The sequence below is a fragment of the Lynx rufus genome, unplaced genomic scaffold (assembly GCF_022079265.1).
Source record: "Lynx rufus isolate CCGP_SWC_20201006 ecotype Redwood Valley unplaced genomic scaffold, mLynRuf1.p SCAF_15, whole genome shotgun sequence".
Classification (NCBI taxonomy): domain Eukaryota; kingdom Metazoa; phylum Chordata; class Mammalia; order Carnivora; family Felidae; genus Lynx; species Lynx rufus.
This window is the reverse complement of record NW_025814829.1, coordinates 53346684-53371231: the sequence shown is the minus strand read 5'-3', so window position 1 is coordinate 53371231 and position 24548 is coordinate 53346684. Positions and strand designations below refer to the sequence as shown.

Genomic DNA, 24548 nt, shown 5'->3' with positions numbered 1-24548 from the left:
GAATAGACATTTTTCCAAAGAAGACATCCAGATGACCAAGTGACATGAAAAGATGCTCAACATCACTCATCATCAGGAAATTGCAAATTAAAACCACAATGAGGGGTGCCTGGGTGGCTCAGTCGGTTGAGCATCCGACTCTTTTTTTTTTTTTAATTTTTTTTTTAACGTTTTATTTATTTTTGAGACAGAGAAAGACAGAGCATGAACGGGGGAGGGGCAGAGAGAGAGGGAGACACAGAAGCGGAAGCAGGCTCCAGGCTCTGAGCCATCAGCCCAGAGCCCGACGCGGGGCTCGAACTCACGGACCGCGAGATCGTGACCTGAGCTGAAGTCGGCCGCTTAACCGACTGAGCCACCCAGGCGCCCCAAGCATCCGACTCTTGATTTCAACTCAGGTCATGGTTCCAGGGTCATGGGATCGAGTCCTGTGTCAGGCTCCACGCTCAAGATTCTCTTTCTCCCCCTCTGCCCTTCTCCCCTGCTCTCTCTCTTCTCTAAAATAAAATTAAATAACTAAATTAAAAAAAAGACAACAAAATATCACCTCACATCTGCCAGAATGGCTAAAATTAGAACAAGTGTTGATGAGAATGGGAAGAAAAAGTAACGCTTGTGCACCATTGGTGGGAATGTGAATTGATGAGGCCACTGTGGAAAACATGGATGTTCCTCAAAAAATTCAAAATTGGATTACCATATGATTCAGTAATTCCATTACTGGGTATTTACCCAAAGGAAAGGGAAACACTAATTAAAAAAGATATATGCATCCCTATGTTTATTGCAGCATTATATTTAAAATAGCCAGGATACAGAAGCAACCCAAGTATTCATCCACAAGTGAACGGATAAAGAAGATATGGTATACATATACTACGGAATATTACTCAGCCACAGAAAAGAGTGACATCTTGCCATTCGCAACAACATGGGTGGATGTAGAGGGTATAACGCTAAGTGAAAGAAGTCAACCAGAGAAAGACAAATACCATATGATTTCACTCGTATGCGGGAATTTAAGAAACAAAACAAATGAACAAAGAGAAAAAGAGACCAAAAAAAAAAAAAAAAAAAAAACCAGACTCTTTGATACAGAGAACAAACTGGCGGTTGCCAGAGGGGAGGGGAATTGGGGGCTGGGTAAAAGAAAAGAAGAAGAGGAAGAGGAAGAGGAAGAGGAAGAAGGAGAAGGAGAAGGAGAAGAAGGAGAAGGAGAAGGAGAAGAAGAAGAAGAAGAAGAAGAAGAACCCATAGTGAGATCCTACTTCACACCCCCTAGGGTGGCTAAAATAAAAAAGGCAATTAGTGTTGGGGAGGGTATACAGAAATTGGGACCCTCAGGGACACCTGGGTGGCTCAGTTAAGCAACAGACTTCGGCTCAGGTCATGATCTCTCAGCTTGTGAGTTCGAGCCCCGCGTCGGGGCTCCATGCTGACAGCTCAGAGCCTGGAGCCTGCTTTGGATTCTGTGTCTCCCTCTCTCTGCCCCTCCCCCGCTCATGCTCAGTCTCTCTCTCTCTCTCTCTCTCTCTCTCTCTCAAAAATAAATGAACATTAGAAAAAAATTTAAAAAAAAACAAAGAAATTGGGATCGCATACATTGCTGGTGAAAATGTAAAATGATAAAGCCTTTGTAGAAACTAATTTGGCAGTTCCCCAAAAAAGTCAAACAGAGTTGTCATAGGACACAAAAATTATGCCTCTAGGCATAGACCCAAGGGAATTGAAAACACATGTCCACACAGTATTATCACAAGAGGCCCAAATTGGAAACAAGCCAACTAGGGAATGGTAAACAAATGTGGTATATCCCCCAAATGGAATGTGATTCAGGCATAAAAAGGGACGAAGAGGTAAGAGGTCTCTTTTTGGGGTGGCAGAAACTTCTAGAATTAGATGGTGGGATGGTGTACAACACAGTGAACATAGTAAAAGTCATTCAGATTACATTTTAAAATGGTAAGTGCGATGTTACGTGAATTATATCTCAATGCAAAAAAAAAAAAAACGTTAAAACAAGCAATATTAATTCTGTGCTTGCAAGTAATTTCTCATGGTCTATGGTTTGCTTTTTCATTCTCTTAATGGTATTTTTTGATGGAAATGTTTTAATTCTGATGATACCCAATTTATCAATTTTTTTCTCTTGTGGTTTGTGCTTATGTTCTATACCCAATTTGTTGGGAGCTTTTAGCATGACAAGAGGTTGTATTTTGTCAAAAGCTTTTTCTGCACCTATCAGGATAATCCTATGACCTTCATCCTTCATTCTATTCACGTGGTGTATCATGTTGATGGATTTGCATGTGTGAAACCCTGGAGTCCCCAGGCTAAGTCCACGTGATTAGTGTGTACAATTCTTTTTTTTTAAAATTTTTTTGAATGTTTATTCATTTTTGAGAGACAGAGAGCATGAGCGGGGAAGGGGCAGAGAGAGAGGGAGACACAGAATCCGAAGCAGGCTCCAGGCTCTGAGCTGTCAGCACGGAGCCCGACGCGGGGCTCGAACTCACAAGCTGCGAGATCGTGACCTGAGCCGAAGTCGGACGCTCAACCGACTGAGCCACCCGGGTGTCCCAGTGTACAATTCTTTTAATGTGCTATTGAATTCGGTCTGTTAATATTTTTATTGAAAATTTTTGTGACACCTGAAACTAATATAACACTGTATGTCAAGTATACTGAAATTAAAACAAAAACTTCATAAAAAAAGGAAGAATTTTTGTGTCTATGTTTATCAAGGATATTGATCTAAAGTCTTCTTGTAATGTCTTTACTTGCCTTTGGTAATGTTAACCTTGTAAAATGAGTTTGGGAGAATTCCCTCCTCTCCCACTTTTTGGAAGAGTTTGAGGATTGGTGACCATTCTTGAAATGTTTGGTAAAATTCCCCACGGAGAACATCTGATCCTGGGCTTTCCTTTGTTGAGAAAATTTTTTTTAACTTTTTTTATGTTTATTTATTTTTGAGAGAGAAGAGAGAGAGTGCGAGTGGGGGAGGGTCAGAGAGAGAGGGAGACACAGAATCTGAAGCAGGCTCCAGGCTCTGAGCTGTCAGCCCAGAGCCCAACGCCAGGTTCAAACTCATGAACCGCAAGATCATAACCTGAGCCGAAGTCAGACGTTTAACCAACTGAGCCACCCAGGCGTCCTGAGAAATTTTTGATTACTGACCCATCAGTAGTGCAGGAGTATGTGGTTAAGTGTCCACATATTTGTGAATTTTCCAGTTTTCTTCTTCTAATTGATTTCTGGTTTTATACCCTTGTGGTCAGAAAAGACACTTGGTATGATTTTGACCTTCTTAGGTTTGCTAAGATTTGTTTTGTGATCTATCGTATGATCTATCACGGAGAATGTTCCATGTGCACTTGAGAAGAATGTGTTCTCTGCTGCTGGATGGAATGTTCTGCATATGTGTGATAAGTTTATTTGGTCTAAAGTGTGGCTCCAGTCCGTTTCCTTATTGATTTTCTGTCTGAATGATCTGTCTGTTGTTGAAAGCAGGGTATTGAACTCTATTATTATTGTACTGTTGCCTAATTCTCCCATTAGATCCGTTAGTATCTACTTAATTACATTTAGGTGCTCTGACATTGGATGTGTATACATTTATGACTGTTATGTCCTCTTGAAGAAATGACCTCTTTATTATTAGGTAATGATCTTTATCTTTGTTACATTTTTTTTGGATTAAAGTCTATTTTGTCAGATATAAGTGTAACTACCCCTGCTCTCTTTAGGTTTTGACTTGCCTGTTAGGAACATCTTTTTCTGTCCCTTCACTTTAAGCCCTTAAAACTGAAGTGAGTCTCTTACAGGCAGCATATAGTTGGGTCTTGCCTTTTTTTTTTTTTTTAATTCATCCAGTCATTGTCTGTTTTCTAATTGAAGAATATAATTCATTTACATTTAGTAGGGTTAATTATTGATACTAATGTCATCTTATTACTTGTTTTCTGGCTGGTTTGTAGTTCCCTTGATTCTTCCTCCCTCTCTTGCTTCCTTCCTTTGTGAACTGATGCTTTTCTGTAGTGGTAAGCTTTGACTCCCTTCTCCTTATTTTTCTTGACTCTACTATAGATTTTTGCTTTGTATTTACGATGACACTTACTTAAAACATCTTTTAGATATAACAGTCTAATTTACACTAGTAACAACTTAACTTCAATCACATACAAAAACTCTACCCTTTTGCTCTCCCCTTTTATGTTTTTTTTTATTATTATTGTATTTTGAGAGAGAGTGAGGGAGAGCACACGCAGGAGCAGGGGAAGGAGCAGAGAGAGAAGGAGAGAGAATCCCAAGCAGGCTCTGCGCTCTCAGTGCAGAGCCTGACACAGGGCTTGGTCCCACAAACCATGAGATCGTGACCTGAGCTGAAATCAAGAGTCAGACGCTTAACTGACTGAGCCACTCAGGCTCTCCTTCTTTTATGTGTTTGATGTCACAATTCACCCATTTTTATTTATTAAATGTGTATTTATTAAAATTATTATAGCTATAGTTATTTTTAATACTCCTGACCTTTAACCTTTATACTAGAATTAAATGGTTAACACAGCACCATAATACAGTATTAGGGTATTCTGAATTCGACTATATACACTTACCTTAACTAGTGTGTTGTACGTTTTTATAGGTTTCACATTACTAATTTCAGCTTGAAGGACCCCTTTTAGCATCTCTCCTGAGGCAGGTCTCCTGGTGGTGAACTCCCTCGGCTTTTGTTTGTCTGGGGAAATCTTTATTTCTCCTTCATTTCTGAAGGTTAACTTTGTTGGGTAGAGTATTGTCGGCTGGCAGTTTTTTCTTTCAGCACTTTGAATATATCGTCCTACTCTCTCCCTGCCTGTAAGTTCTCTGCTAATGAAGTTATAAGGGTTCCTTTATAAGGTACCAGCTTCTTTTTTCTTGTTGTTTTTGAGATTCTCTTTATGTTTTCTTTTTCACAGTTTTATTGGGATGTGTCTCAAAGGAGATCTCTTTAATTTGAGTTTGTCGTATGACCTATGAGCTTCATAAACTTGGATATCCCAATCTCTCTCCAGATTTGGAAAATTCTTGGCCACTGTTTCTTTCAGTAATCTTTCTGTCTCCTCCTTCTCTTCTTCTGGGACTCCAATAATTCACAAACTGTTTTTTTTTGTTTGTTTGTGTTTGTTTTTGTTTGCTTGTTTTTGCTGGTATCCCATGGATCACGTAGACTTTCTTTACTTTTTTTCATTTTTTTCTCTTTGTTCTCTGGCTGGATAATTTCAAAGTTCCAGTCTTCCAACACACAGATTCTTTTTTCTGCTCGATCTATTTTGCTGTTGATGTTCTTTGCTGTATTTTTCACTCATTGTCTTCTTCAGCTCCAGAGTGTGTTTATTTTTTTAGTTTGTCTTTGTTAAAATTCCCATTTTGTTCATGTCTCATTTTATTGACTTCCTGAATCGTCTTTCTGTGTTTTCCTGTAGCTCAGTGACTTCCTTAAAACATCTATTTTGAGTCCTTTGGTAAAACACAGCTCTCCACGCCTTTGGAATCAGTTACTGGAAGATTACTGTGGTCCTTTGGTGGTGTCATGTTTCACTACTTTTTCTTGTTCCCCGGAGTTTTGTGTTGCTGTCTTCACATCTGAAGTAGCCGTGACCTCCTCCAGTCTTTACTAATTGCCTTTGGGGGAAAATATCTTCCATCAGCCGTGCTAGGGATTCTGGGACTTTCCCAAACCTTCTGTAGATATGTCTGCTCCACACTCCTTGCTCCCTCCTGTGGCAGAATTCATAAACTTGTACGCCCTCTCTCGGTCTTGTGACGTGCCAGGCCACCTGCTGACAGCCTCCCTTTCGCTTTCCCAAGGGTGGTGCTAAAGGTAAGTTTATGGTCACTCCCTGGTCCACGGATTCAGGTTGGCCTTCTGTGCACACTCCTGGTAATCTGCCAACACTTGCCCGCACTGGCGCCATCAGGAACACACCCGGGGAGCCAGGTGTGTAGGGAGGCACCCAGAGCACTGGGGTGTCTGTGAGCCAGCTGGGGGGGGGACCTACAGGCAAGGCATCCCCAGCAGCTCGTGGGCTGGCTTCTTGATGGGATCCACAAGGCAGTTAGTAAGATTCACATCCCTTTAACATGCTCCAAGTGTCCTATCTGCCCAGTCTCTTCCTGCCCAGTCAACCTGCCCAGTCTCTTCCCAAGTCATGTAGCTGGTGATTCAGTAGCCTGGATGGAACGAGAGAGAAGCGAGACTCCGTAACAGCATCCCTCACAACTGGGAAAGCCGAGCACTCACTCCTATGCTCTCACTTTCCCCCGCAGGAGAAATCACGGGGGCCAAGAGATCTTAGCCCCCGAGCTGTGCCACCTCAGGGGCGGGGTGACGCAAACAAATTCAAGCTGTTCCTCTTAACCACCTTGATGTACCCAAACTCGTATTTTTTTCTTGTTTTTCCAACAGTGTTGCAACTTCTTCTCTGGTCTCTGGACTTCCGCAAAGGTTCTCTTTGTGGGTGACTGAGGCAGTGTTTTCCAGGGGCTCCCAGATGGTGGCTGAGAGGAGCTAGTTCACGGGCCACTGTAGGGTCCACAGCAGGGACTGAGACCTGTCTGCCTGTGACCTGATGCGCAGGTGGGCAAGACTCCTCTCAGATCCCTTGGCATATGGTGCTGGATCCCAGGGCTCCCACAAGGGCACTTTTGTCCATGGACCGATGCCAAATTGTTATTAAGGGTGGGACATGAACAAGGGATGTCTCATTCAGACATGTTGCTGATGTCACTCCAATTTTGCTCTGAAGCATCAACGATTCTCCCTCGGTTACCGTCTTGGTGAGGCTGCCAAATCAAGGAAAGCAAATCAGCCGCATTCTCCCTGGAATTCACACCCCGAAAGAGTGAAACAGGACCTGGAAACACCCCCCTGTTCGCTTCCCCTGTTTGGACCCATCCCAGGAGCGGCTCGTGGCCTGTGGCCCCACGAACACTGTTCCAGTAAATTTCCTTTTCGCTGAAATTACTCAGAGCAAGTTCCTGTTGCTTGCCACCAAATGATCCTAACTTACACACTGAGATTTTTGGAAGCTGCATTAGCTTTCTATCGCTGCATAACAGATTATCACAAACTTCGTGGCTTAAACCAACACAAACTTCTTGTTTCACAGTAACGTAGATCAGAAGTGCAGGCACAGCATGACTGGATTCTCTACTCAGCTTCCTGTGAGGCTCAAATAAAGGTAGGTTGACTGGGGTGGCAGTTCTCATCCGAGGCTCAGGAACCTGTTCTAAGGTCTGTGGTTGTTGGCAAAATCTATTCCCTTACAAATATGGAACCGAGGTCCCAACTTTCTTGCAAACCGTTAGGCAGGACTGCTTTCAGAAGCCAGAGAAAACCTGCAGTTCCTTGAACGTGGCCCCACAGGCAGTCCACGGCATGATGTTTGCCTTCCCCCCGGGCCAACCAGAGCCCATCTCTCACTTCTGCAACCAGCTTGAGAAAACCGCTTTTAAAGGGTTTACCTGATTAGGTCAGGCCCACCCAGGATAACATCACATAATCGCAGGAGTGATATCTCATCATATTCACAGGCCCTTCCCATAAACAAGGAGATTGTACAGGGTGTATATACACCAACGTATGGAAATTCTGGAGGCCATCTCACAGTCCTGTCTCCCCAAGAGAAGCTGTAAGAAGCTCCTTCCTTCTTCCTCTGTGAAGATTAGATGCGCCTGGTGTCTATCTTTTTTTTTAATTTTTTAATGTTTACTTATTTTTGAGAGAGAGAGACAGAGTGCAAGCGGGGAGGGGCAGAGAGAGAGGGAGTCACAGAATCCAAAGCAGGCTCCAGGCTCTAAGCTGTCAGCACAGAGCCCGATGCGGGGCTCGAACCCACGAACTGTGAGATCATGACCCGAGCCGAAGTCGGACGCTTAATCGACTGAGCCACCCAGGTGCCCCTAAAAGATTTTCAAAGGTGGCAAGAGGTGGCAGAAACAAGCTGGGAAGTGGGTAAAATTAAAGAGATGCTGTCAGGGGAGGAGAAGAATTCTAACCGACTGCGAATTGCCATCGGTAGTCAAGGGGCTTCCACGGGAAAGAGAGCTGCCTCCGCTTCAATGGGGACCTTGCGTCCCCCGGTCACTCTAGCTATGCGTCATATTTACTCTTCGTTCCGACTCAGCAAGGTAGTCAATAGTGCTTGTACAGTTCCCGTTTGATAGTTACAGAAGCCGAGACTCAGAAAGATGAAGTAATTTGCTCAAGGTCACAAGGTTGCTAAGTGGCCGGAGCAGGACTGGAACTCAGGTTTTCCCGGTGCTGGTCCGCAGTGGTGGAGAGACACGAGCCCCGGGTTGGAATCCCAGCCCTACCACATGCTGGCTGACGGTGTGCTCCTCGGCGGGCGATTGAAGGAATGAGTAAAATACGTTATGTGCCCAGAATAGGTGTTGGGAAGAATTGGTTCCATGTACACCATTCAGGGGAGGTGACATTCCCCATCGTGGCCTGGGGAAAGGACTCCAGGGGCGAGATGCTGTGCGCAAAGTCCTTCTGGGAATGACAGGTGCCCCAAGGGAGTGAGGAGGGTTGCTGATGGGGCGGGTGGCATGGACAAGTCCTCTGGAGGGAGGGAGGTCTCCGCCCCTGGGCAGGGCCCCCGTGTGCTTCCTCGTCTTGAACCTCGCAGCTCTTGGGCACCACGTTGGAACGCACTGCCTCTGCCCCGTGTGGATCCGGCCCCTGGGCTGGTGGAGGCGATAAGTGTAGCCACAGAAGCCTATCAAGTCCATTCCTGGGCATCTGAGCAAACCCAAAATCATCATCTGCAATGAACGAGCTTCAAACCGGGAGACGCCAGGGCATCTGAGAGCCCGGATATTCTCCACCGTTCCTATGGCTTATCCCCTCCTCCGACTCTCCCAGACGGCCTTCCCCTCAGTGCGGTGTGGCAGAGAGCTGCTGCTGGGGGAATGCACAAACCCAGGAGAGGGTCCCAGCTTCGCCCTTACCTGGCTGGGTGGCCTTGACCAAATCACTTTACCTCTCTGAGCCTTGATGTCTGCAGCTCAAAGACGAAGGGGCCGAACTTTGAGGTGGATTTTTTTTTTTATTACTTGAGACTGGAAAACATCCTGAGAAATCAATAATGGTGTGGGCTCCTCTACCAGAAAAGCGGCTCCCGAGGGCTGCCTGGTGCCATGCCTCGTACATACTTGAAGTTGGGTGAGTATTTGTCAGATAAAAAATGTCTTTGTGTTTGTCATCGAAGCATTAAAAAAGTAAAGTACTTTCTTCTTCTTGTCTTTAAAAAGAAAAGACAGAAGGGCCAAACTAGATGGCCCCTGCGTGTTACCTTCTAGCTGGAAATTATATTTACGTATAACAACTCCTGCCTGTCCAGCGCCCTCCCCTTTCAGCCCTGCCAGCTTACCTAGCCCTGCGGCACTTAGACTGAGGGTGCAGGCCAGATGATGGCCTTGGGTCCAGGCTTCCAGATAAGGGACACACACACATACACACACACACACAAACACACACAACAGACCCAAAATGGAGTCCCTTGTGCTAAGCCCACATCACCAAACTGAGGCTTCATGCCTAACCTAATTGCAGTTTCAGCCTTCTCCACGAACATAGTCTTAACTGGTCAGTCTGGAATTTTCTGGTCAGCACCAGTGAGGGTATCTACCCCAAAGGCCCTTTTGTTCCCCCAAAGAAAGATGAGGCAATCCACTCTGTCCCTGTCCCTGCCCCTTCCTGCCTATAAGAAGCCCCCCTTTTTGTGTAGCTCCTGGGAGCTCCCCACCATTTGCTGGATGAGACGCTGCCTGATTCAGGAATCATTCAATAAAGCCAATTAGACCTTCACAGGTTGCCGCTGGTTTGCAGGGCTCCACCCCGTCCGATTGCACCGGAGAGGCTCTGACTTCATGCAGCCTGTATTTTGGTCATTTGCAAAGGGGAAGGACCAACTGAGTTTGCATGGGATGGGGGCAGCTGGTGGCTCGGAAGTCCTCTCTCAGCCCAGCCTGGACCTTGGGGATCCCCCCCCCACTCCGCCATACAGACCTGTGTCCCGCTCGAGGAGTAAGTCTGAAGGGAGCCCACCTCTGGGGGCTGCTGGGCAGGGACAGATGGGTCCCCAACTAGACCTTTATGGCTCCTTAGGACGGTCACCAGCTTAAGGGAAAGGTAAGGAAGTTAAAATAGGCAAACAGGGGCCCTGAACTCCAGCAGGGCAGCTGGTCTGGCCCTGGGTTGAGAGGACTGAACGGGATTTCCCTGCTCTGGGCGACCTTCCCTGCACAGTTCAGTGCAGCTCCGCGGGGACCTCTAGCCACCGCTGTTCACACTGCAGTCCCCAGGCTCTTCTAGCGCCTGGCCTGGGGGGCCTGACCTCTCACCAGGTTTCAGCACAGGGTCCCAGAGCTGCCCCCCTCTCCTGTCCTTGGACATAGCACACACCCAGCACACGGAGGGGGCGGGGCGTCTGCTCCCCGTGCACAGTGGAGGCCAGTGACTAACACATGACAGGCGTGACCTTGTGGCAGTGTTATTACCCAGAAAATGGCCAGGTCTTTGCACCTCTACAGGCTGACCAGCTCGTCGACGCAATGGGTGGCCTCGGGCCATCCCGCACGATAATACGGTGACAGAGACTAACCAATGCCAATCGCCCACCTACAGAAGGGACCTCCAGCAGAGCACCTGCCAGAGCCACTCGGCCAAGTGGTGGAGTCGGGATTGGAACACAGCCCTTTGGCTCCTGAGCTCACACCCTTTCCTGTACTTGGCACTGTCTGCCCCCAAAATGTCAGTGCGCTACCTGTGAAACGTGCATTCTTCTCTGACGTGTGACCCTTGCCGTTTCTATGCCAACATTTCTTCAAAGGACCCATATGAACCAGCCGCTTGAGGGGTCACTGGATTCTTAGGGACAGAGCTAAGGAGCCCGCCTGAGGTGCGATGGCGTGAACACCCCCAAACTAACCATCTGGGGACTCCAACTCCCTCCCTATAGAAGGGAAAGTAATGTGTGTCCCAAGCAAGGAGGAGATAAAATGCTGTGGATGAACTTATTTGTAAAATCAAGTCCTATGACGATCATAACCTTTAGTTTTGAGAAAACTCAGCCTACGGGTTGCCACTTGATACTTGAAGCAAAGGAAAGCAACTAGTATTTGAGTTTTTAAATGTCCAATGTTACCAGTAACCTAAGAGTCGTCAATTAAAAGCATGCTATTTTTACCTATCAAATTCAGCGCCCTAGGTGCGCACTATCCCATGTCGATTGCAGGACTGATTGACAATCGATATAAATTCTTAGGAGCAATTTGGACCAAGTACTGACAGCTTTTGGCGTGGGAATTCCGCTGCTGGGAATCTCTCTAAGGAAATAAACAGAGATGTGGAACACACTCTATGCAGAAAGAGCTTTCTCTTATACCAGGGAGGAGTTGGAAGTCACTTCAATGTTCAAAAACTGGAGAGTGAGGGGCGCCTGGGTGGCTCAGTTGGTTAAGCATCTGACTCTTGACTTCAGCTCCGGTCATGATCTTGTGGTTCATGAGTTCGAGCCCCACACGGGCCCTGTGCGGACAGGGCAGAGCCTGCCTGGGATTCTCTTTCCCTCTCTCTCTGCCCCTCCCCTGCTTGGGTTAAACATTAAAAAAAAAAAAAAAAAAAAAAACCTGGAGAAAGTGACAACAGTCCTTAGCTTCTGTCTGTCCAGTGTCCCTTTCATTAGCCTAACTTTTCCTCTTCTTTCAGGAGCCCTGCTTCAAAATTCTCCCAGTCCCTGTCGTTCTGAACCCCCAGCTGCAGGGAAGGACACAGGACCCAACTCAGCCAATGGGGGAAGCCCACTCCTGGACACAGGAATTATTCAGGAACGATTCTCTCACTGGGAAAGATGTATCCCCTTTGCCGTAAGATTCAATTGGCGGCAATTAAAACCAACACAGTGGAAAGAGAAGCCAGGAGAGGAAGACTGAGTTCGAAAGGAATATTTTAAGATCAGTGAACTCTTTTTGCTTCAACTACTTTGACGAGGTTTCCTGCAACAGAGCGCTAATACAGACCATTATTTGGTACCCAGAGGACCCCAATCTAACAAAATATCCTGCAGCCATTCTAAGCTGTCCTCACGAATGGTTTCTGGTAACATAACAAGCTTATGATTAAGTGAAAGTGTGATATATGATCACTAAACAGCATGATCTTGATCTCATTTAAATATTTCATGGACACAAAAATTGGAAGAAAACATATCAGAATATTCGCAGCCATGCTGGCTGGTGAGATTATGAATTTTTAAACTTAAAAAAATGTTTCCACACAGATACAGATATGTATACACACACACACACATATATATATACATACACACATATATATACGAAAAGGATAAAGTTTTATTCATTGATTTACACCTCCTTTGATTCCAAAAAGGACTTACATTATAATGGTCTTGTCAGATGAAAATTTATAAAGCAGCTGCTCTGAAGTGACAGTTTGGAATTCCCCTAAAAAACACTGACCTACCAGCTTTGCACAAAGGAGAATGTTTTTTTTTTTTTCATTACTAAAACTGAAAACATGCCCCACTACAGGAAAGTAGGCTCTGCTCTTCGATTACTTTGTGACCTTCAGTCTGAATATTACTAAGAAGGGAACCATGACATTAACGACCCCGAGCCAGATTATTTGTGCATTGATTTCATTGGGCCCTGCCGCATCTCATAAAGGATTGCCACCACCCCATTTCATGCCTCCAAGGAATCTGAACTTGGACTAGATGACAGAGTAAATGCCAATTATTGGCCACGGCCTGGTAAAGACAAACAGCCTTGACCTGCTAAGCACAGACCCAAAGCCAAGACAACATCCGCCAAATGCAGCCATCTGGGCTCAGGTTCCGCTCCCACTCCCTTTCTACTTTTATTCTTTTTTTTTGTTAAAGTTTATTTATTTTTGAGAGGGACAGAGCACGCGCGGGGGAGGGGCAGGGAGAGCAGGAGACACAGAATCTGAAGCAGGTTCCAGGCTCTGAGCTGTCAGCACAGAGCCCAACGTGGGGCTCAAACTCACAGACCGCAAGATCATGACCCGAGCAGAAGTCAGACGCTTAACCAACTGAGCTGCCCAGGCGCCCCTATTCTCTTTTCTTTGTTTTTAATTTTTTTTTAATGTTTATTATTTTTGAGAGAGAGACAGCGTATGAGCAGGGAGGGGCAGAGAGAGAGGGAGACACCGAATCCAAAGCAGGCTCTAGGATCTGAGCTGTCAGCACAGAGCCCGATGTGGGGCTCGAAATCACTGACCGTGAGATCACGTCCTGAGCCGAAGTCGGACACTTAACCGACTGAGCCAGCCAGGTGCCCAGTTATTCTCTCTTTTCTTGATCACGGCCTGCCTTGCTCTCTGCCAAAAAGCCAGTCACCATTTGATACACTCACCCCTTATCTGGTTAAGGGGGCGACGCTGTCCCTCTTTTGCTGTAGGTGGAATAAAAAGGGACCCGAAGCAAATGACACGGAGGGGGTGATAAATTCCTAGCAGCAACAGCCTGAGACCAAGCCTCTGCTTTTCCCCTTGCCCCTACGAGGCTGCCTTTGCCCCAGTGTCCTCTCATCAAGGCCGTCCACCCACAACCCGGCCCAGGGTGTCATTCTTAAGGATCTGATCCCCATCTCCAAGAAACCGGAAAGAAGAAACCAGCGTCTCCAGAAAAGTGGTCTACAGCGCCCTCTGGTGGTCAGAATACAACAGAGCCTTCGTCTTCACATCGAACTGTAAAGGGATCTCCGGCACCTGCTATGAAAAAGCGGTTGACTTTCCTATGTGATAACTGGATCTTACCTGAATACAGGTATGTTTTTATATAAGATGATGGAGACAAAACTCACAACAGTGCGGTAAAGGTAGAAAAGCAGATACCCGTCATCAACCTAATTCTATCACAAGGAAAGCCCCCTGACAAAGGTTGCATTCTGGCCACCCCCCAAATGTTAGGATACAATGAGCTGTTTACCAACGGGAAAAAGTCAGATTATTCACCGTAAGCTCTGAAACAGCCAAGGGCTGATTTAACAGCATGCTAAAATAAAAACGCAAAAGGGTTTCACCAGCAATGAAACAAAGCGTCACAAATATTAACATCTACGGTTAAGAAAATAAATCCAACACATTTCAGGGAAATAACGCTTTTAATTATTTTGAGGAATAAACCTATTTTACCAAGTTTAAGATAAGTCATTTTTCTTAGTCAGAAGCCGTTTGCTGAATTTTAGGTAGGTTCGTTCTGTAGTTTTCAAACACAAGGACTCCCATTCAACTTCCTTCCTCTTAGCTAGCGATTCAGTGGCTTGATCCCTGACACACTTCTTTACGAAGCGTCTTCCCTCATCTTCAGAAATCACGTATCTAGGCAACAAAAGCAAACAGTTTCTTCTTTTCTGGAGAAATGTGGTTGGTTTTTAAAGTCGTGTTGTCTTCTCCCCGACGACCCGTTAGGTGGTAACAACATGGGAGCCATTTGAAGGTTCAGAACAGCTGAGGAAGCCTTAGGCCACTGTTGAGAGCACCGTTAGTTAACAAGCTACAGAGTGCACTGGGCAGCCGCGGGCTTTGGACCTGGCTCAAGCTGGTCTATGTCCAGGAAACTTAACTTACAAAACAGGGAAATGATTTCCACAAGATCCCCTTCACCCCTCTTTTTTCTTTTGCAAGCCATGTGGGGGCAAAAAGTAAGACAGCGTGTACATGTGCGTAGGTGTGTTTTGAGTGGAGGACGAGGATTATACGGTGTCCGCACAGGGGGGCAAATGAAATTCAGAAGCTTTTATGGACTTCTCTCATTCTAGGTAATTATCACTTCGGATTTGAAAAGCGGAAAAAGAAGTTCTTTTATAAGAAGTATCACCCTACGTTGGATCAACACCACCCAGGACAGTCAGACACAAATGGACCACGGGGAGGAAGGTCCACCAGTGGTCCACCACAGTCTGGCTCGGCCACATACCTGCGGGCGCGCGGTGACAGGCCAGCCCTGCCAAGCAGGCTTGGGCAGTGCTGGTGCAGCCGTGGGTGAGTGAGGCCCTCTCCCCAGCCCGGGGGGCTTCCGGAAAGCACCCACACGTCTTCAAGTACCTTCAAATGCCAATGGGCAATCTAAATCTGGCACCCACCCCTCTTCCAGGAGCCCCGTTAGAAAACCATTTGGAATTGACAGACCAAAGCTTCTTGGGTCATAATGAAGGCATAACTCTATGAAAATGGCTTCAAAATTTGAAAAAAATAGAAGATCTAGCAACCACGTCTTCCGAGAAATCCAGGATCAGTCCGGCGCTACCTTGTAAGCGAGCGAGCGAGCGAGTGAACGAGCAAGCAAGCAAATCAGCACGTGCATCTGGGAAACATTCCACAGAGACACGTTAAGCCCTTCCAGTCTGTGGGAGCATCCCAAGCAACCCGCCGGGTGCTGTTAACTCGCTGTATTCTGCTTCACCTAGAGAAGGCAAGAGAGAGGAAGAATGATTTCATTAAACCGAGCTGACAAATCTTCCGAGTTAATAATCACTGACGAGAGAAACTCCTGATCCAGAAGCTTAAAATTTGGAGCCAATTTCAGCCGCTTCAGGTACCCGAGAGTCGCCTGGGCTTGCTCCGGAGTTCTGGTTGGTATCAGCACGTGTAGGGTCGGGCCCTGGAATCTTCATTTTAGCCAGCACCCCTCGCCTCCGAGTGCGGTGCCGCACGCTCCAGGAAGCGCCGCCGGGATGAAGCACAGATGAGCGCCAAGAACACCTGACAGCTCACTTAAAAGACAACAGCGTTTGAGGACAGAAGGGAATCAGCCAAGCTTCCCACGACACTGAGTTTGGCCGGGGAGGCGACCTGGACCCCCTTTCCTGCCGCAGTCTGGCCACAGCTACCAGGAAACCACGTCCAGGTGAGGGAGACCGGGCCAGACGGTGGCTTACAGCCTTCTACTCCCTGTGCCTGTGCTGGGGAACCTTCGGGAGCACCGGGCGGGGAGGGGGGGCCTGGGGTGAGCACCCCGCAGCTCAGGCTCAACGGTGACAGGAGGCGACTGCTGAGACCCCTGAGAACCGCCCACTCAGGGACGCCCGCAGATGCGCCGTGTGGCGGCAGAACCTTCCGGTCCACGTGCAAATATGTTCGTGGTCTGGACCCAACAGTCCAATGAGCTACACCAGATTCAGTCAATCCCCACGTGAGCCCTACTAAGTGGCACTTGTACTGAAGCTCTCTCGAGACTACACCAGAATGCAACGGACTTCAGATGCGGAGGCTTTATGGCATCTGGAGAAGTAACATCTTCCAAAACTGAGCTGCGCAAGCCGGCCATTCTGTAAAGTTCCAGAAAGCCACGAGGCCCCTGGGAGCGGTTCCCTCGGAGCGTGCAGGCTCTCGGCCCTCACAGGCATTACCCTCTCCTGGGCTACGGGCAAACGAGGTGGGTAGGATGATGAGGGGCCCACTCCCAGACTCTGAAATGGACAACTAGTGGTCAGACGTGTCTATCTCTAGGATTTCGGGTGTCCTGCCTTAGAAGGGGTCCGACTCTGGTCTAGCCTTTGGTCCTCCTCTCCAAAGGACAGGACAATGCTCCGTCTTTTCTCTGAGCTGCAGACGAGGCTCACTCGTCTGTGAAATAAAATGGGAACCTCAAATTTATCTATTTTACTCACTTATTCAACAGGGGCAAGCTCATTTTTGTTATTAAAGCAAGCACTGCCCTCGGGCACGTCATTTATGCAAAAATGACTGTACATGAGAGATGGTCACGTCTTACAAATTTTAACCAGCTTACTGGAGAATTCACTGCCCGGTCGTGATGCTGGAACTGCTGTGTCTGTATTCCTATAAAGTCAGGTGGTTTTGTGGGTCCGGAAGAGAATCACTGGCCTGTGCCTCTCCTGCATATACAGAAGCAACATAAACACCACTGCCGGATTCTTTACTCAAAGGAGCTGAGGATCTTTGTCTCAAATTATCAGCCTGACAAGTAGCCAGTGTTTACCACACGCCTGTTCTGGGCCATGCGCTGTCCTAGGCCCTGTCTGGGATTGATTGACTAAATAAATAAAGCCCGAGCTTTGCCGTAAAGAAATTTACCAGGGTGACGGGAAGTCAGCGCTCCAATGTGGAACTGTTCTACAACAGAGTAAGAGACAAAATAAAGAAACACTGAGAATGAAGCCCCCAAATGACCATGACCTACGGGTCTAACTTAGCATCGTCACCCTAATCTCCGCAAACAGCAGCCAGTCGTTACAGCAGAAGTGCGTCACATGGCTGACACCGGGCGAGGAGCCCAGCCAGCCAGCAGTGAGGTGACCAGAGGCACAGTCGATCTTCGTGGGCAGAAGCAAGGTGGGGGCCCCGGGGCTAGAATGCCAGGGTCTCGGTCCAGGCACCAGCACATACTGGCCATCAGACTTACTCTTCGGGGCTCCAGCTCTCCACCTTCCAGACGAGGAGAAACACTACCGAACGTCTGGTGGGGAGAAAGCAGGCGGTTCACGGCAGCCCGAACAGCGCCCACCGAGCCCCAGCTGCTATCACTGCTGCCATGATCACTGGCTGTTGGGCCTTGAGGATGTCAGCTATGCCAGTGACCCGTGTCACCCGGGAAAAGTCCCAGTCCTCTGTATTCCTTCATTTGAACCCTGACCTAATGTCAGAGGATCTGATCACACCCCTTTTTCCTGTTCTTTTCCCATTTCCAGGCTATCTTCTTCTTTGTTCTTTCCCAGGGCCCCTTGGGTGGCAACCTCCTCACCCCCAAGTGTCCACTTCCTGGTGGGTGTCCCACACGGCCCCCCAGCATTCACAGCACTGAGGTCGATGGGCGCAGGACCGCATGCTCAGACTCAGATGTGTACCATTCGTAGTCCAGAAGTGCCGAAGTCTGGTGCTCATGGGAAAATGCCATCAGGGGCCAGAACTGGGCTCCAACCAGGGCCCCAAAGCATAGCCTTAAAACAAGGTCCCAGGGGCGCCTGGGTGGCTCAGTCGATTGAGCGTCCGACTTCAGCTCAGGTCATGATCTCACAGTTTGTGGGTTCAAGCCCCACATCAGGCTCTGCACTGACACCTCAGAGCCTGGAGCCTACTTCAGATTCTGGGTCTCCCTCTCTCTCTGCCCCTCCCCTGCTTGTGACCTCTGTCTCTCTCTCTCTCAAAAATAAATAAAAACATTAAAAAAACAACAACAAAACAGACAAACAAGTTCTCAACCTGGTGTCCAAGCCTATAGGCAGAGTTCAGGGCTCTGTGAACTTGGATGGAAAAGAGAGGTTTTCATTAAGCTCTACCTGAAATTTATCATTTCCTTCAATGATGAATGTGGGCAATAAACCCCAGTGGTGACAGCGTATCTGTGACTGTCATCAACAGAAATAAAGAACCCACAGATACTTTCACATCATGTTAGAGCTGTCGCAGATGTCTTAAATTAATTCAGCCCTCACTACTCAGAAAGGACAGTAATATAGACTCGCTACTAAATCTTATTTAATATGTTCACTAAAAAGTCAACATGTTTTTTAAAAGTCAACATGTTACTATACCACACGTTTAAAAAATATTTTTATAAATGTATTTCAATCCATTTCAATACATTACATTATATTCATATAATGTATGAATTAACTTATGTTTTATAAATGTATTTTAATACATTCAATACATTACATTCAATACAATATAGTTGGTTTCCATTGTATTTCCAATGTATATTATACTCCTAAAAAATATTCTGAGGGGGGATCAGAGGCTTTCCCAGCTTGCCAAAGGGTCCCCTGGTGGAAGAAAGAGTTAAGAGCCCCCTGGCTTTAAAAGATTGAGGACCGCAAATGAAAGCGGCAACATTGGAAAGACGAAAGCTGTGTAAATACTTACTGAAATGTGACATTATAATATTCTTCGGGTGTCACTATTTTGGGTCCACCGAAGTAGTCCAGGACCCAGATGTTGGTTATATTCAACTTCGCAAAGAACCAATTGTGGCTGGAGGGCCATGTTTTCATCTCAGGGTGTCGGACGAACAGCGACTGCTTGGCAAAGTCCATCTCTGATTCATTCACCTAAAGGACACACGTGATGTAAACGACTCATGGCCGCAACCCCGTTAAGGATGTGTGATTCTTCTACAAATCCTGAAGCGTTTATTTAGTTATAAATCCTGATCTTCGACTTAAGGAATCAAGAGAAAATGAAGGAAGCACGCAGGAAAGCAGAAAACAACAGAGTCCAGGTGTTGGCGGTAAGAGATTTACTGAAGTGGGAACCCATCACCAGCACCAGCTTTCGCGGTCGAGTGGTCATTTGGAGCTGTCAGAGTACCCGGCACGGGGCACGTGATAAAACGTCAGCACACGTATGCCAGGACAAGCCATCTTAAACACGGAGACGCAAGTTCACAAAAGATAAAAGTCTTTCAAAGGAGCACCGTGGAACTCAAGAGTATTTGCCACCCCTCCTTTCTCTGGTGAAATGCAGCCACAGAGATGCGCCCACACGGAACGTCCAGACCATAAATCAAACTTGTCTGAGGTCAGCGTGGCTGACAACGTCGAAAAGCAAATGTGCGGTTTCGGCAATCAGATCAGCGCTAGGACACCTTGCCTTCTGCCCTGCAGCAATCACCCCACTGTCTAAACCCACATCCGGCCTCCAGTAACGGGCACCCCTCTCCTCGCTCACTTGGTAGGCTCTCTGCCGTGAGCCACTATGAAAATATGGAGACAAGGAACCCACACGTGGGAAATATTGTGCAGTGAACAGCATGGCCAGGAGCAGAGATCTCTGGTTGAGCAGATGCACCTTACAGAGCTACATCCATTCAGCTTCAAACAATAGTTCGCTTTCTGCGTAAATACCTTATCGAACACCTATACAAAATGAACTGATTTAAGTCTTTAGTTTTCCTGAAATTGCATATTATCTCAATCACAAATCATTTTCATTTTATTCTTAAAATATCTCCTTTCATTGTTAATAGATGATGCTTTTTTTTTTCATTTATTTACTTATTTTGAGAGAGAGAGGGAGCACGAGCAGGGGAGGGGCAGAGAGAGAGGGAGAGAGAGGATCCCAAGCAGACTCCACCCTGTGCGTAGAGCTCGACTCGGGGCTCGATCTCATGACTGCAATCTCGCGATCATGACCCGAGCCGATGTCAAGAATCAGACGCTTAACCGACTGAGCACCCCCAGGCCCCTCAGGTGATACCCTTCTAAAACCTGTCTGTGTTCTGGTGGGATAACCACTTACCTTGGTAACAGTTCCTGACAGCATTATGTGAGCACAGAGGGGACTTTGGGGATCAAATCCCTGTTTCCTGCAGAAGTTAGTCTGTGCCAAAGACATGGTCAGGGTAGCATGTGGATTCTCCTGCAGAGAGAAAATAAAGATACTCCCACATGAAATATTGTCTCTGGAGAGGTAATAAATTTCACAAGTTATATACACACTGTCCCTAGAGCTGAGCATTCTTCCATGAAACAATGAATGGTAAAACACCACTGACCACTTGAGAAAATCACCTGTTGGATAGAGACTGATCTTGACCTTTCCTCCCAAAAAGCAGGGGGTAGGGTTTCAGATTTGAAATTAACTCAGTAAGAATTATTTTAACACCCTTTTTCCTTAAGCCTTTAAGCTGTTTCATATTAACCAGAGAAATTACAATTACAGGATCACCCAAATACAAGGCTGGTCTAGAGCTTTCACTGAAAGATCTAAAGGCTTAGATCTAATACGAAACTAGTGCATAAAAATACCACAGTTGTCCAACTAGCTAATTAAGCAAGAAAGTAGCTGAATCATGTTTTTTGGTTATCTTATGCTAGCAGAAATTGTCATGTGATTTCAAAACTGGAGAAGTTGTTCATTCCTGTTTCAGCAGTAAAAGAACAACACTTAGACTCAAAAAGTGAAGCAGGCAAAATTCTCAATTCTTTCTTATTCAGAAATCAGCTTCGTGAAAGACACTGCTGACAGATTACAGCAAAATTCACACGTTGCATTTAGCGCTTTCAACGGCTTGTGTGGAAAATTCTGCCATCTCATGGTGACCCATCACAACACTGGTTATAAAGGGAACTCCTTGAAATCATTTCGCCAAACATTCACTGTCTATACACTATTAGGCAAGGCGCCATAGGAGGGAAAAAACAAAAAAAAAGTCCTTTCTCTGTGACTTTATAATCTGGTTGTAAAGTCAGACATAAACAAAACTTAAATAATGCAAAATGACACAGAAGAGATCAGAAGGCAGCGTATAACTAATCGCCAAGTGAACAGTACAGTTTAGGGTAAGGAGATGTCAACATAGCCTGGAATGATATGGACAGTACAGGGAGCCTCAGAAGATTTTCAAAATCGGGACGGAAGTGGGATGACGTATTAAAGGTAAAGGGCATTGCAGAAACAGAACTGGGGAAATGTGGGACATGACTGTAATGAGAAACCCAACCTACCCGAAAGAGAGGCTTTGGTGGGATGGGGGTGGGGGGCTCAACTCCAAGCTAAAGAGTCAGAATTGTATTCTGTAAGGCCAATGTCTGTCTGTGCTTTCCACGAATGACCTGCCTGGAGAGCTTGTTAAAATGCTGACTTCTGGGCTCGAGTCCCAGCCCTGGTGTTCGTATTTTTAACAAACATCCCAAGTGAATCTTACGCAGCTCTAGGCAGCCGGTTGTTGTTGAAGGCTTCTGGGCAGAGGGAAATGCTGAGTGGCATTGTGTGCATGTAATCAGGTGGTTGGGTGACACGGAGAAGATAAGAGGCAGAATCGGGAGGAAAAGCAGAAACTATAAACCAATACGAGTCAGACTCATTCTGATGTGGCCACCCCTTTTCACTGCCATCATGGGTACCTGAAATCCTGGATAGGTTCCTTACACTGTGTCCCTAGATCTGCCAAAGACCTGAGCTGGAGTTCTACCTGGAAGTCATCAGTGGCTGGTCACTCACCAGTGACGTCTGTCACTGACATCTGTACAGTCCCTGTACATCTTACTTTTCCTCCTTCCTGCAACGCAGATGACCATATCCGCACGAGTTTAAATAGGGTCGTGTGGGCAGTAGTTGTTCTCCATCCCCTCTCCCTCATGAGAAGCATCAGGGAGGGAATGGGGAGTTGTTTTTTTTTTTAATAAAATCCCTCGGCACTATATTTTTAAAAGTCTTCCCAGGTGACTGTGTTTGCAGACAAAGTTGAGCGTCACTGATTGAACAGAATGAGCTTCCTTTGGGCAAATGCCTACGAGGGTGGAGGGGGCTGGGATTAAGGGAAGGGTGAACAGAGGTGTCGGTGCCTTAAAAGGAGGCAGCTGTTTCTGGTTTTGCTCAAAGAATTCAAGCCCCCAGGGCCACGGATCTTCCAAGAAGTTAAACATTTAGATCTGTAATTGAAATCTCAATTTTTGAATGGCGGTAGCTACAATAGTCCCCCCCCCCACCCGTTACCCACGGGGGGATACAACCCAAGACCCCCAGTGGATGCCTGCCTGAAACCCTGAATAGTACCGAACCTCATGTCTTTTTCTACACACACACACACACACACACCTGTGACAAAGTTCGATTTATAAATTAGTCATAGTAAGAGATTAGCAACAATAACAAATAGAAAGGTACAATTATACCCTAATAAAGGTTATGTGGATGTGCTCTCTCCAAGTATCTTCTTGTCCTGTACTCACTCCTCCTCCGAGGATGATGAGAGATGATCAAATGCCCACATGACGAGATGACCTGGGGCGGCTTTTGCAACCTAGCACTAGGCTACTAGACTCTAAGACAACCCCTCAGAAGGATCTTCTGCTTCTGGAATGCAGTTGACTTCAGGCAGCTGAAACGCTGAAATGGAACCAGGGATAAGGGGCGGGGGGGGGGGGGACTACTGTAACTCAAATTTGTTAAAAACCAAACAGAACTCCGTGGACCAAAGACAACTGGCCCGAGGGACACGGGCAGCTCGTGCGCCACCATTCTGTGTCCTGTATTTTGACGGCAGACAGACCTCGCTTAAGATTCCAGTTTGGCTACTGGCTCTGGGCAGGTTATTTAACCGGTCTCATGCCTCCAGTTCTTCATCCGAAGCCCACTGCTGGACTCAGTGCGCTGCGCAGCGGTCACACCACTCTCGGGACAGCAGAGGTCCACCAGAGTTGTAAACCTGGCCCTGCCACAAAAGGTGGGCACAGGATGAGCACCCAGACCCAACTCCGTGCTGCTCCTAACCAGGGAAGGTCATGCGCACCGGGGGCCTAAAGACTGCATTAATCACTCACGATGTTGTGTGTTAGCTTCCTGCTGCTGACAGGAAAATTCCTAGGAAGGGCAAGCCCTGTAAGACTTTTAATAACACGCGCAGCCGTGCCCCAGGACGAGTCAGGGATGCGAAGTCCTCCAAGTAGAAACGGGCAGAGAATTCAACCCGGAGGCGGGGGCGTGCGTGAAATTCCCGGCACTGAGTTGCCCAACAGTCAGAAGGCTGCAAAGCCCGCCCGGCCAGCGCGGGAGAGAAGAGGCAGGGCTGTAGGCCGCGAGCAAAGTCTTCCCTCTGGTTGCCCCGCCCTCCGTCCCCGAGCAGAATTTCGGCGACCGAAAGAAAGGCTGGCCCCGTCGCCCCCCGCTCACCTGCAGGTTGCCCACGGACTGCTGCAGCGGGCTCAGGTAGAAGTAGGGCACGCCGCTGCCCGCGCCGGGGGGCCCGTCGCTGAGCGAGAGGACGTCGGCGAAGGCCCAGCCGCGCACCGCCTGGTCCGTGGAGAGGGTGGCCAGTGCGCCCCAGTCGCAGACGTGCGTCACGAAGCGGGCCACGCGCGCCGCGTCCTCGCGGGGCGGCAGCGGCGGCAGCGCCGCGGCGGCGTCCCAGTCCCCGTGACCCCGGCCGCCCCGGCCCCGCGCCGGCGCCACCAGCAGCGCCACCAGCGCCGGCGCCAGCAGGGCGGCGAACAGCGCGCGCGCGGACCCGCGGGCTCGGCCGGCCATGGCGGTGACTGCTGCGAGAGGCCGCAGCCCCGCCACCCACAGGCGCCCGGGGTTAGCCGAGCGCGCCCGGCCCCGCCCACCGCGGCGCAGGCCGGCCACGCCCCCTCCGCGGGGGCCAATCGGAGCCGGGGGCAGCAGGGGGCGGGTCCCTTGCGTGCTCGGCTACCTACTGGGGCGGGGACTTGTTTAGCACCTCCCCCCCGCACCTGTCCGCCTCCTCTTTCAGGGCCGGGAAACTGTCCCCCGTGCGAGGTTTGCTGAGGCTTAGAGAAATTAGGGAAGTCGCCTAAATCATCCTGCTAGGAGAAGGCGGGCGTCTTCACACACACACACACACACACACACACACACACACACACACACACGCCTTTTGAGAATACCTTTGGATACGGATATCCGACAGGCACGTGAGAAGAAATGCTGCATTTTCTATCTATGCTCCTCTTTTCTGTTTACTTCACTATCCGTACCAAAGTGGGAAAGACAGAAGGCCCCAAGTTTAGCACCTTACAAGCTGCTCCTGGCC

General features: G+C 47.7%; 1 protein-coding gene across 2 annotated transcripts; it reads right to left on the bottom strand.

Moving 5' to 3' along the window:
* Positions 1–14177: 14177 nt before the first annotated feature.
* Positions 14178–24037, bottom strand: CREG1 (cellular repressor of E1A stimulated genes 1). Of its 2 annotated transcripts, XM_047077062.1 has the most exons (4): positions 23669–24037; positions 20294–20413; positions 18920–19104; positions 14178–15497 (listed from the first exon to the last, which is right to left on the bottom strand). In XM_047077062.1, the coding sequence occupies exons 1-4, from the start codon at positions 24020–24022 to the stop codon at positions 15494–15496; spliced, it is 663 nt and encodes a 220-aa protein (XP_046933018.1). In that variant the 5' UTR covers positions 24023–24037; the 3' UTR covers positions 14178–15493. The 2 variants fall into 2 exon arrangements, with proteins under 2 accessions (XP_046933018.1, XP_046933019.1); XM_047077063.1 differs by lacking the exon at positions 14178–15497 and having other exon boundaries at positions 18916–19104.
* Between the last annotated feature and the right edge of the window lie 511 nt (positions 24038–24548).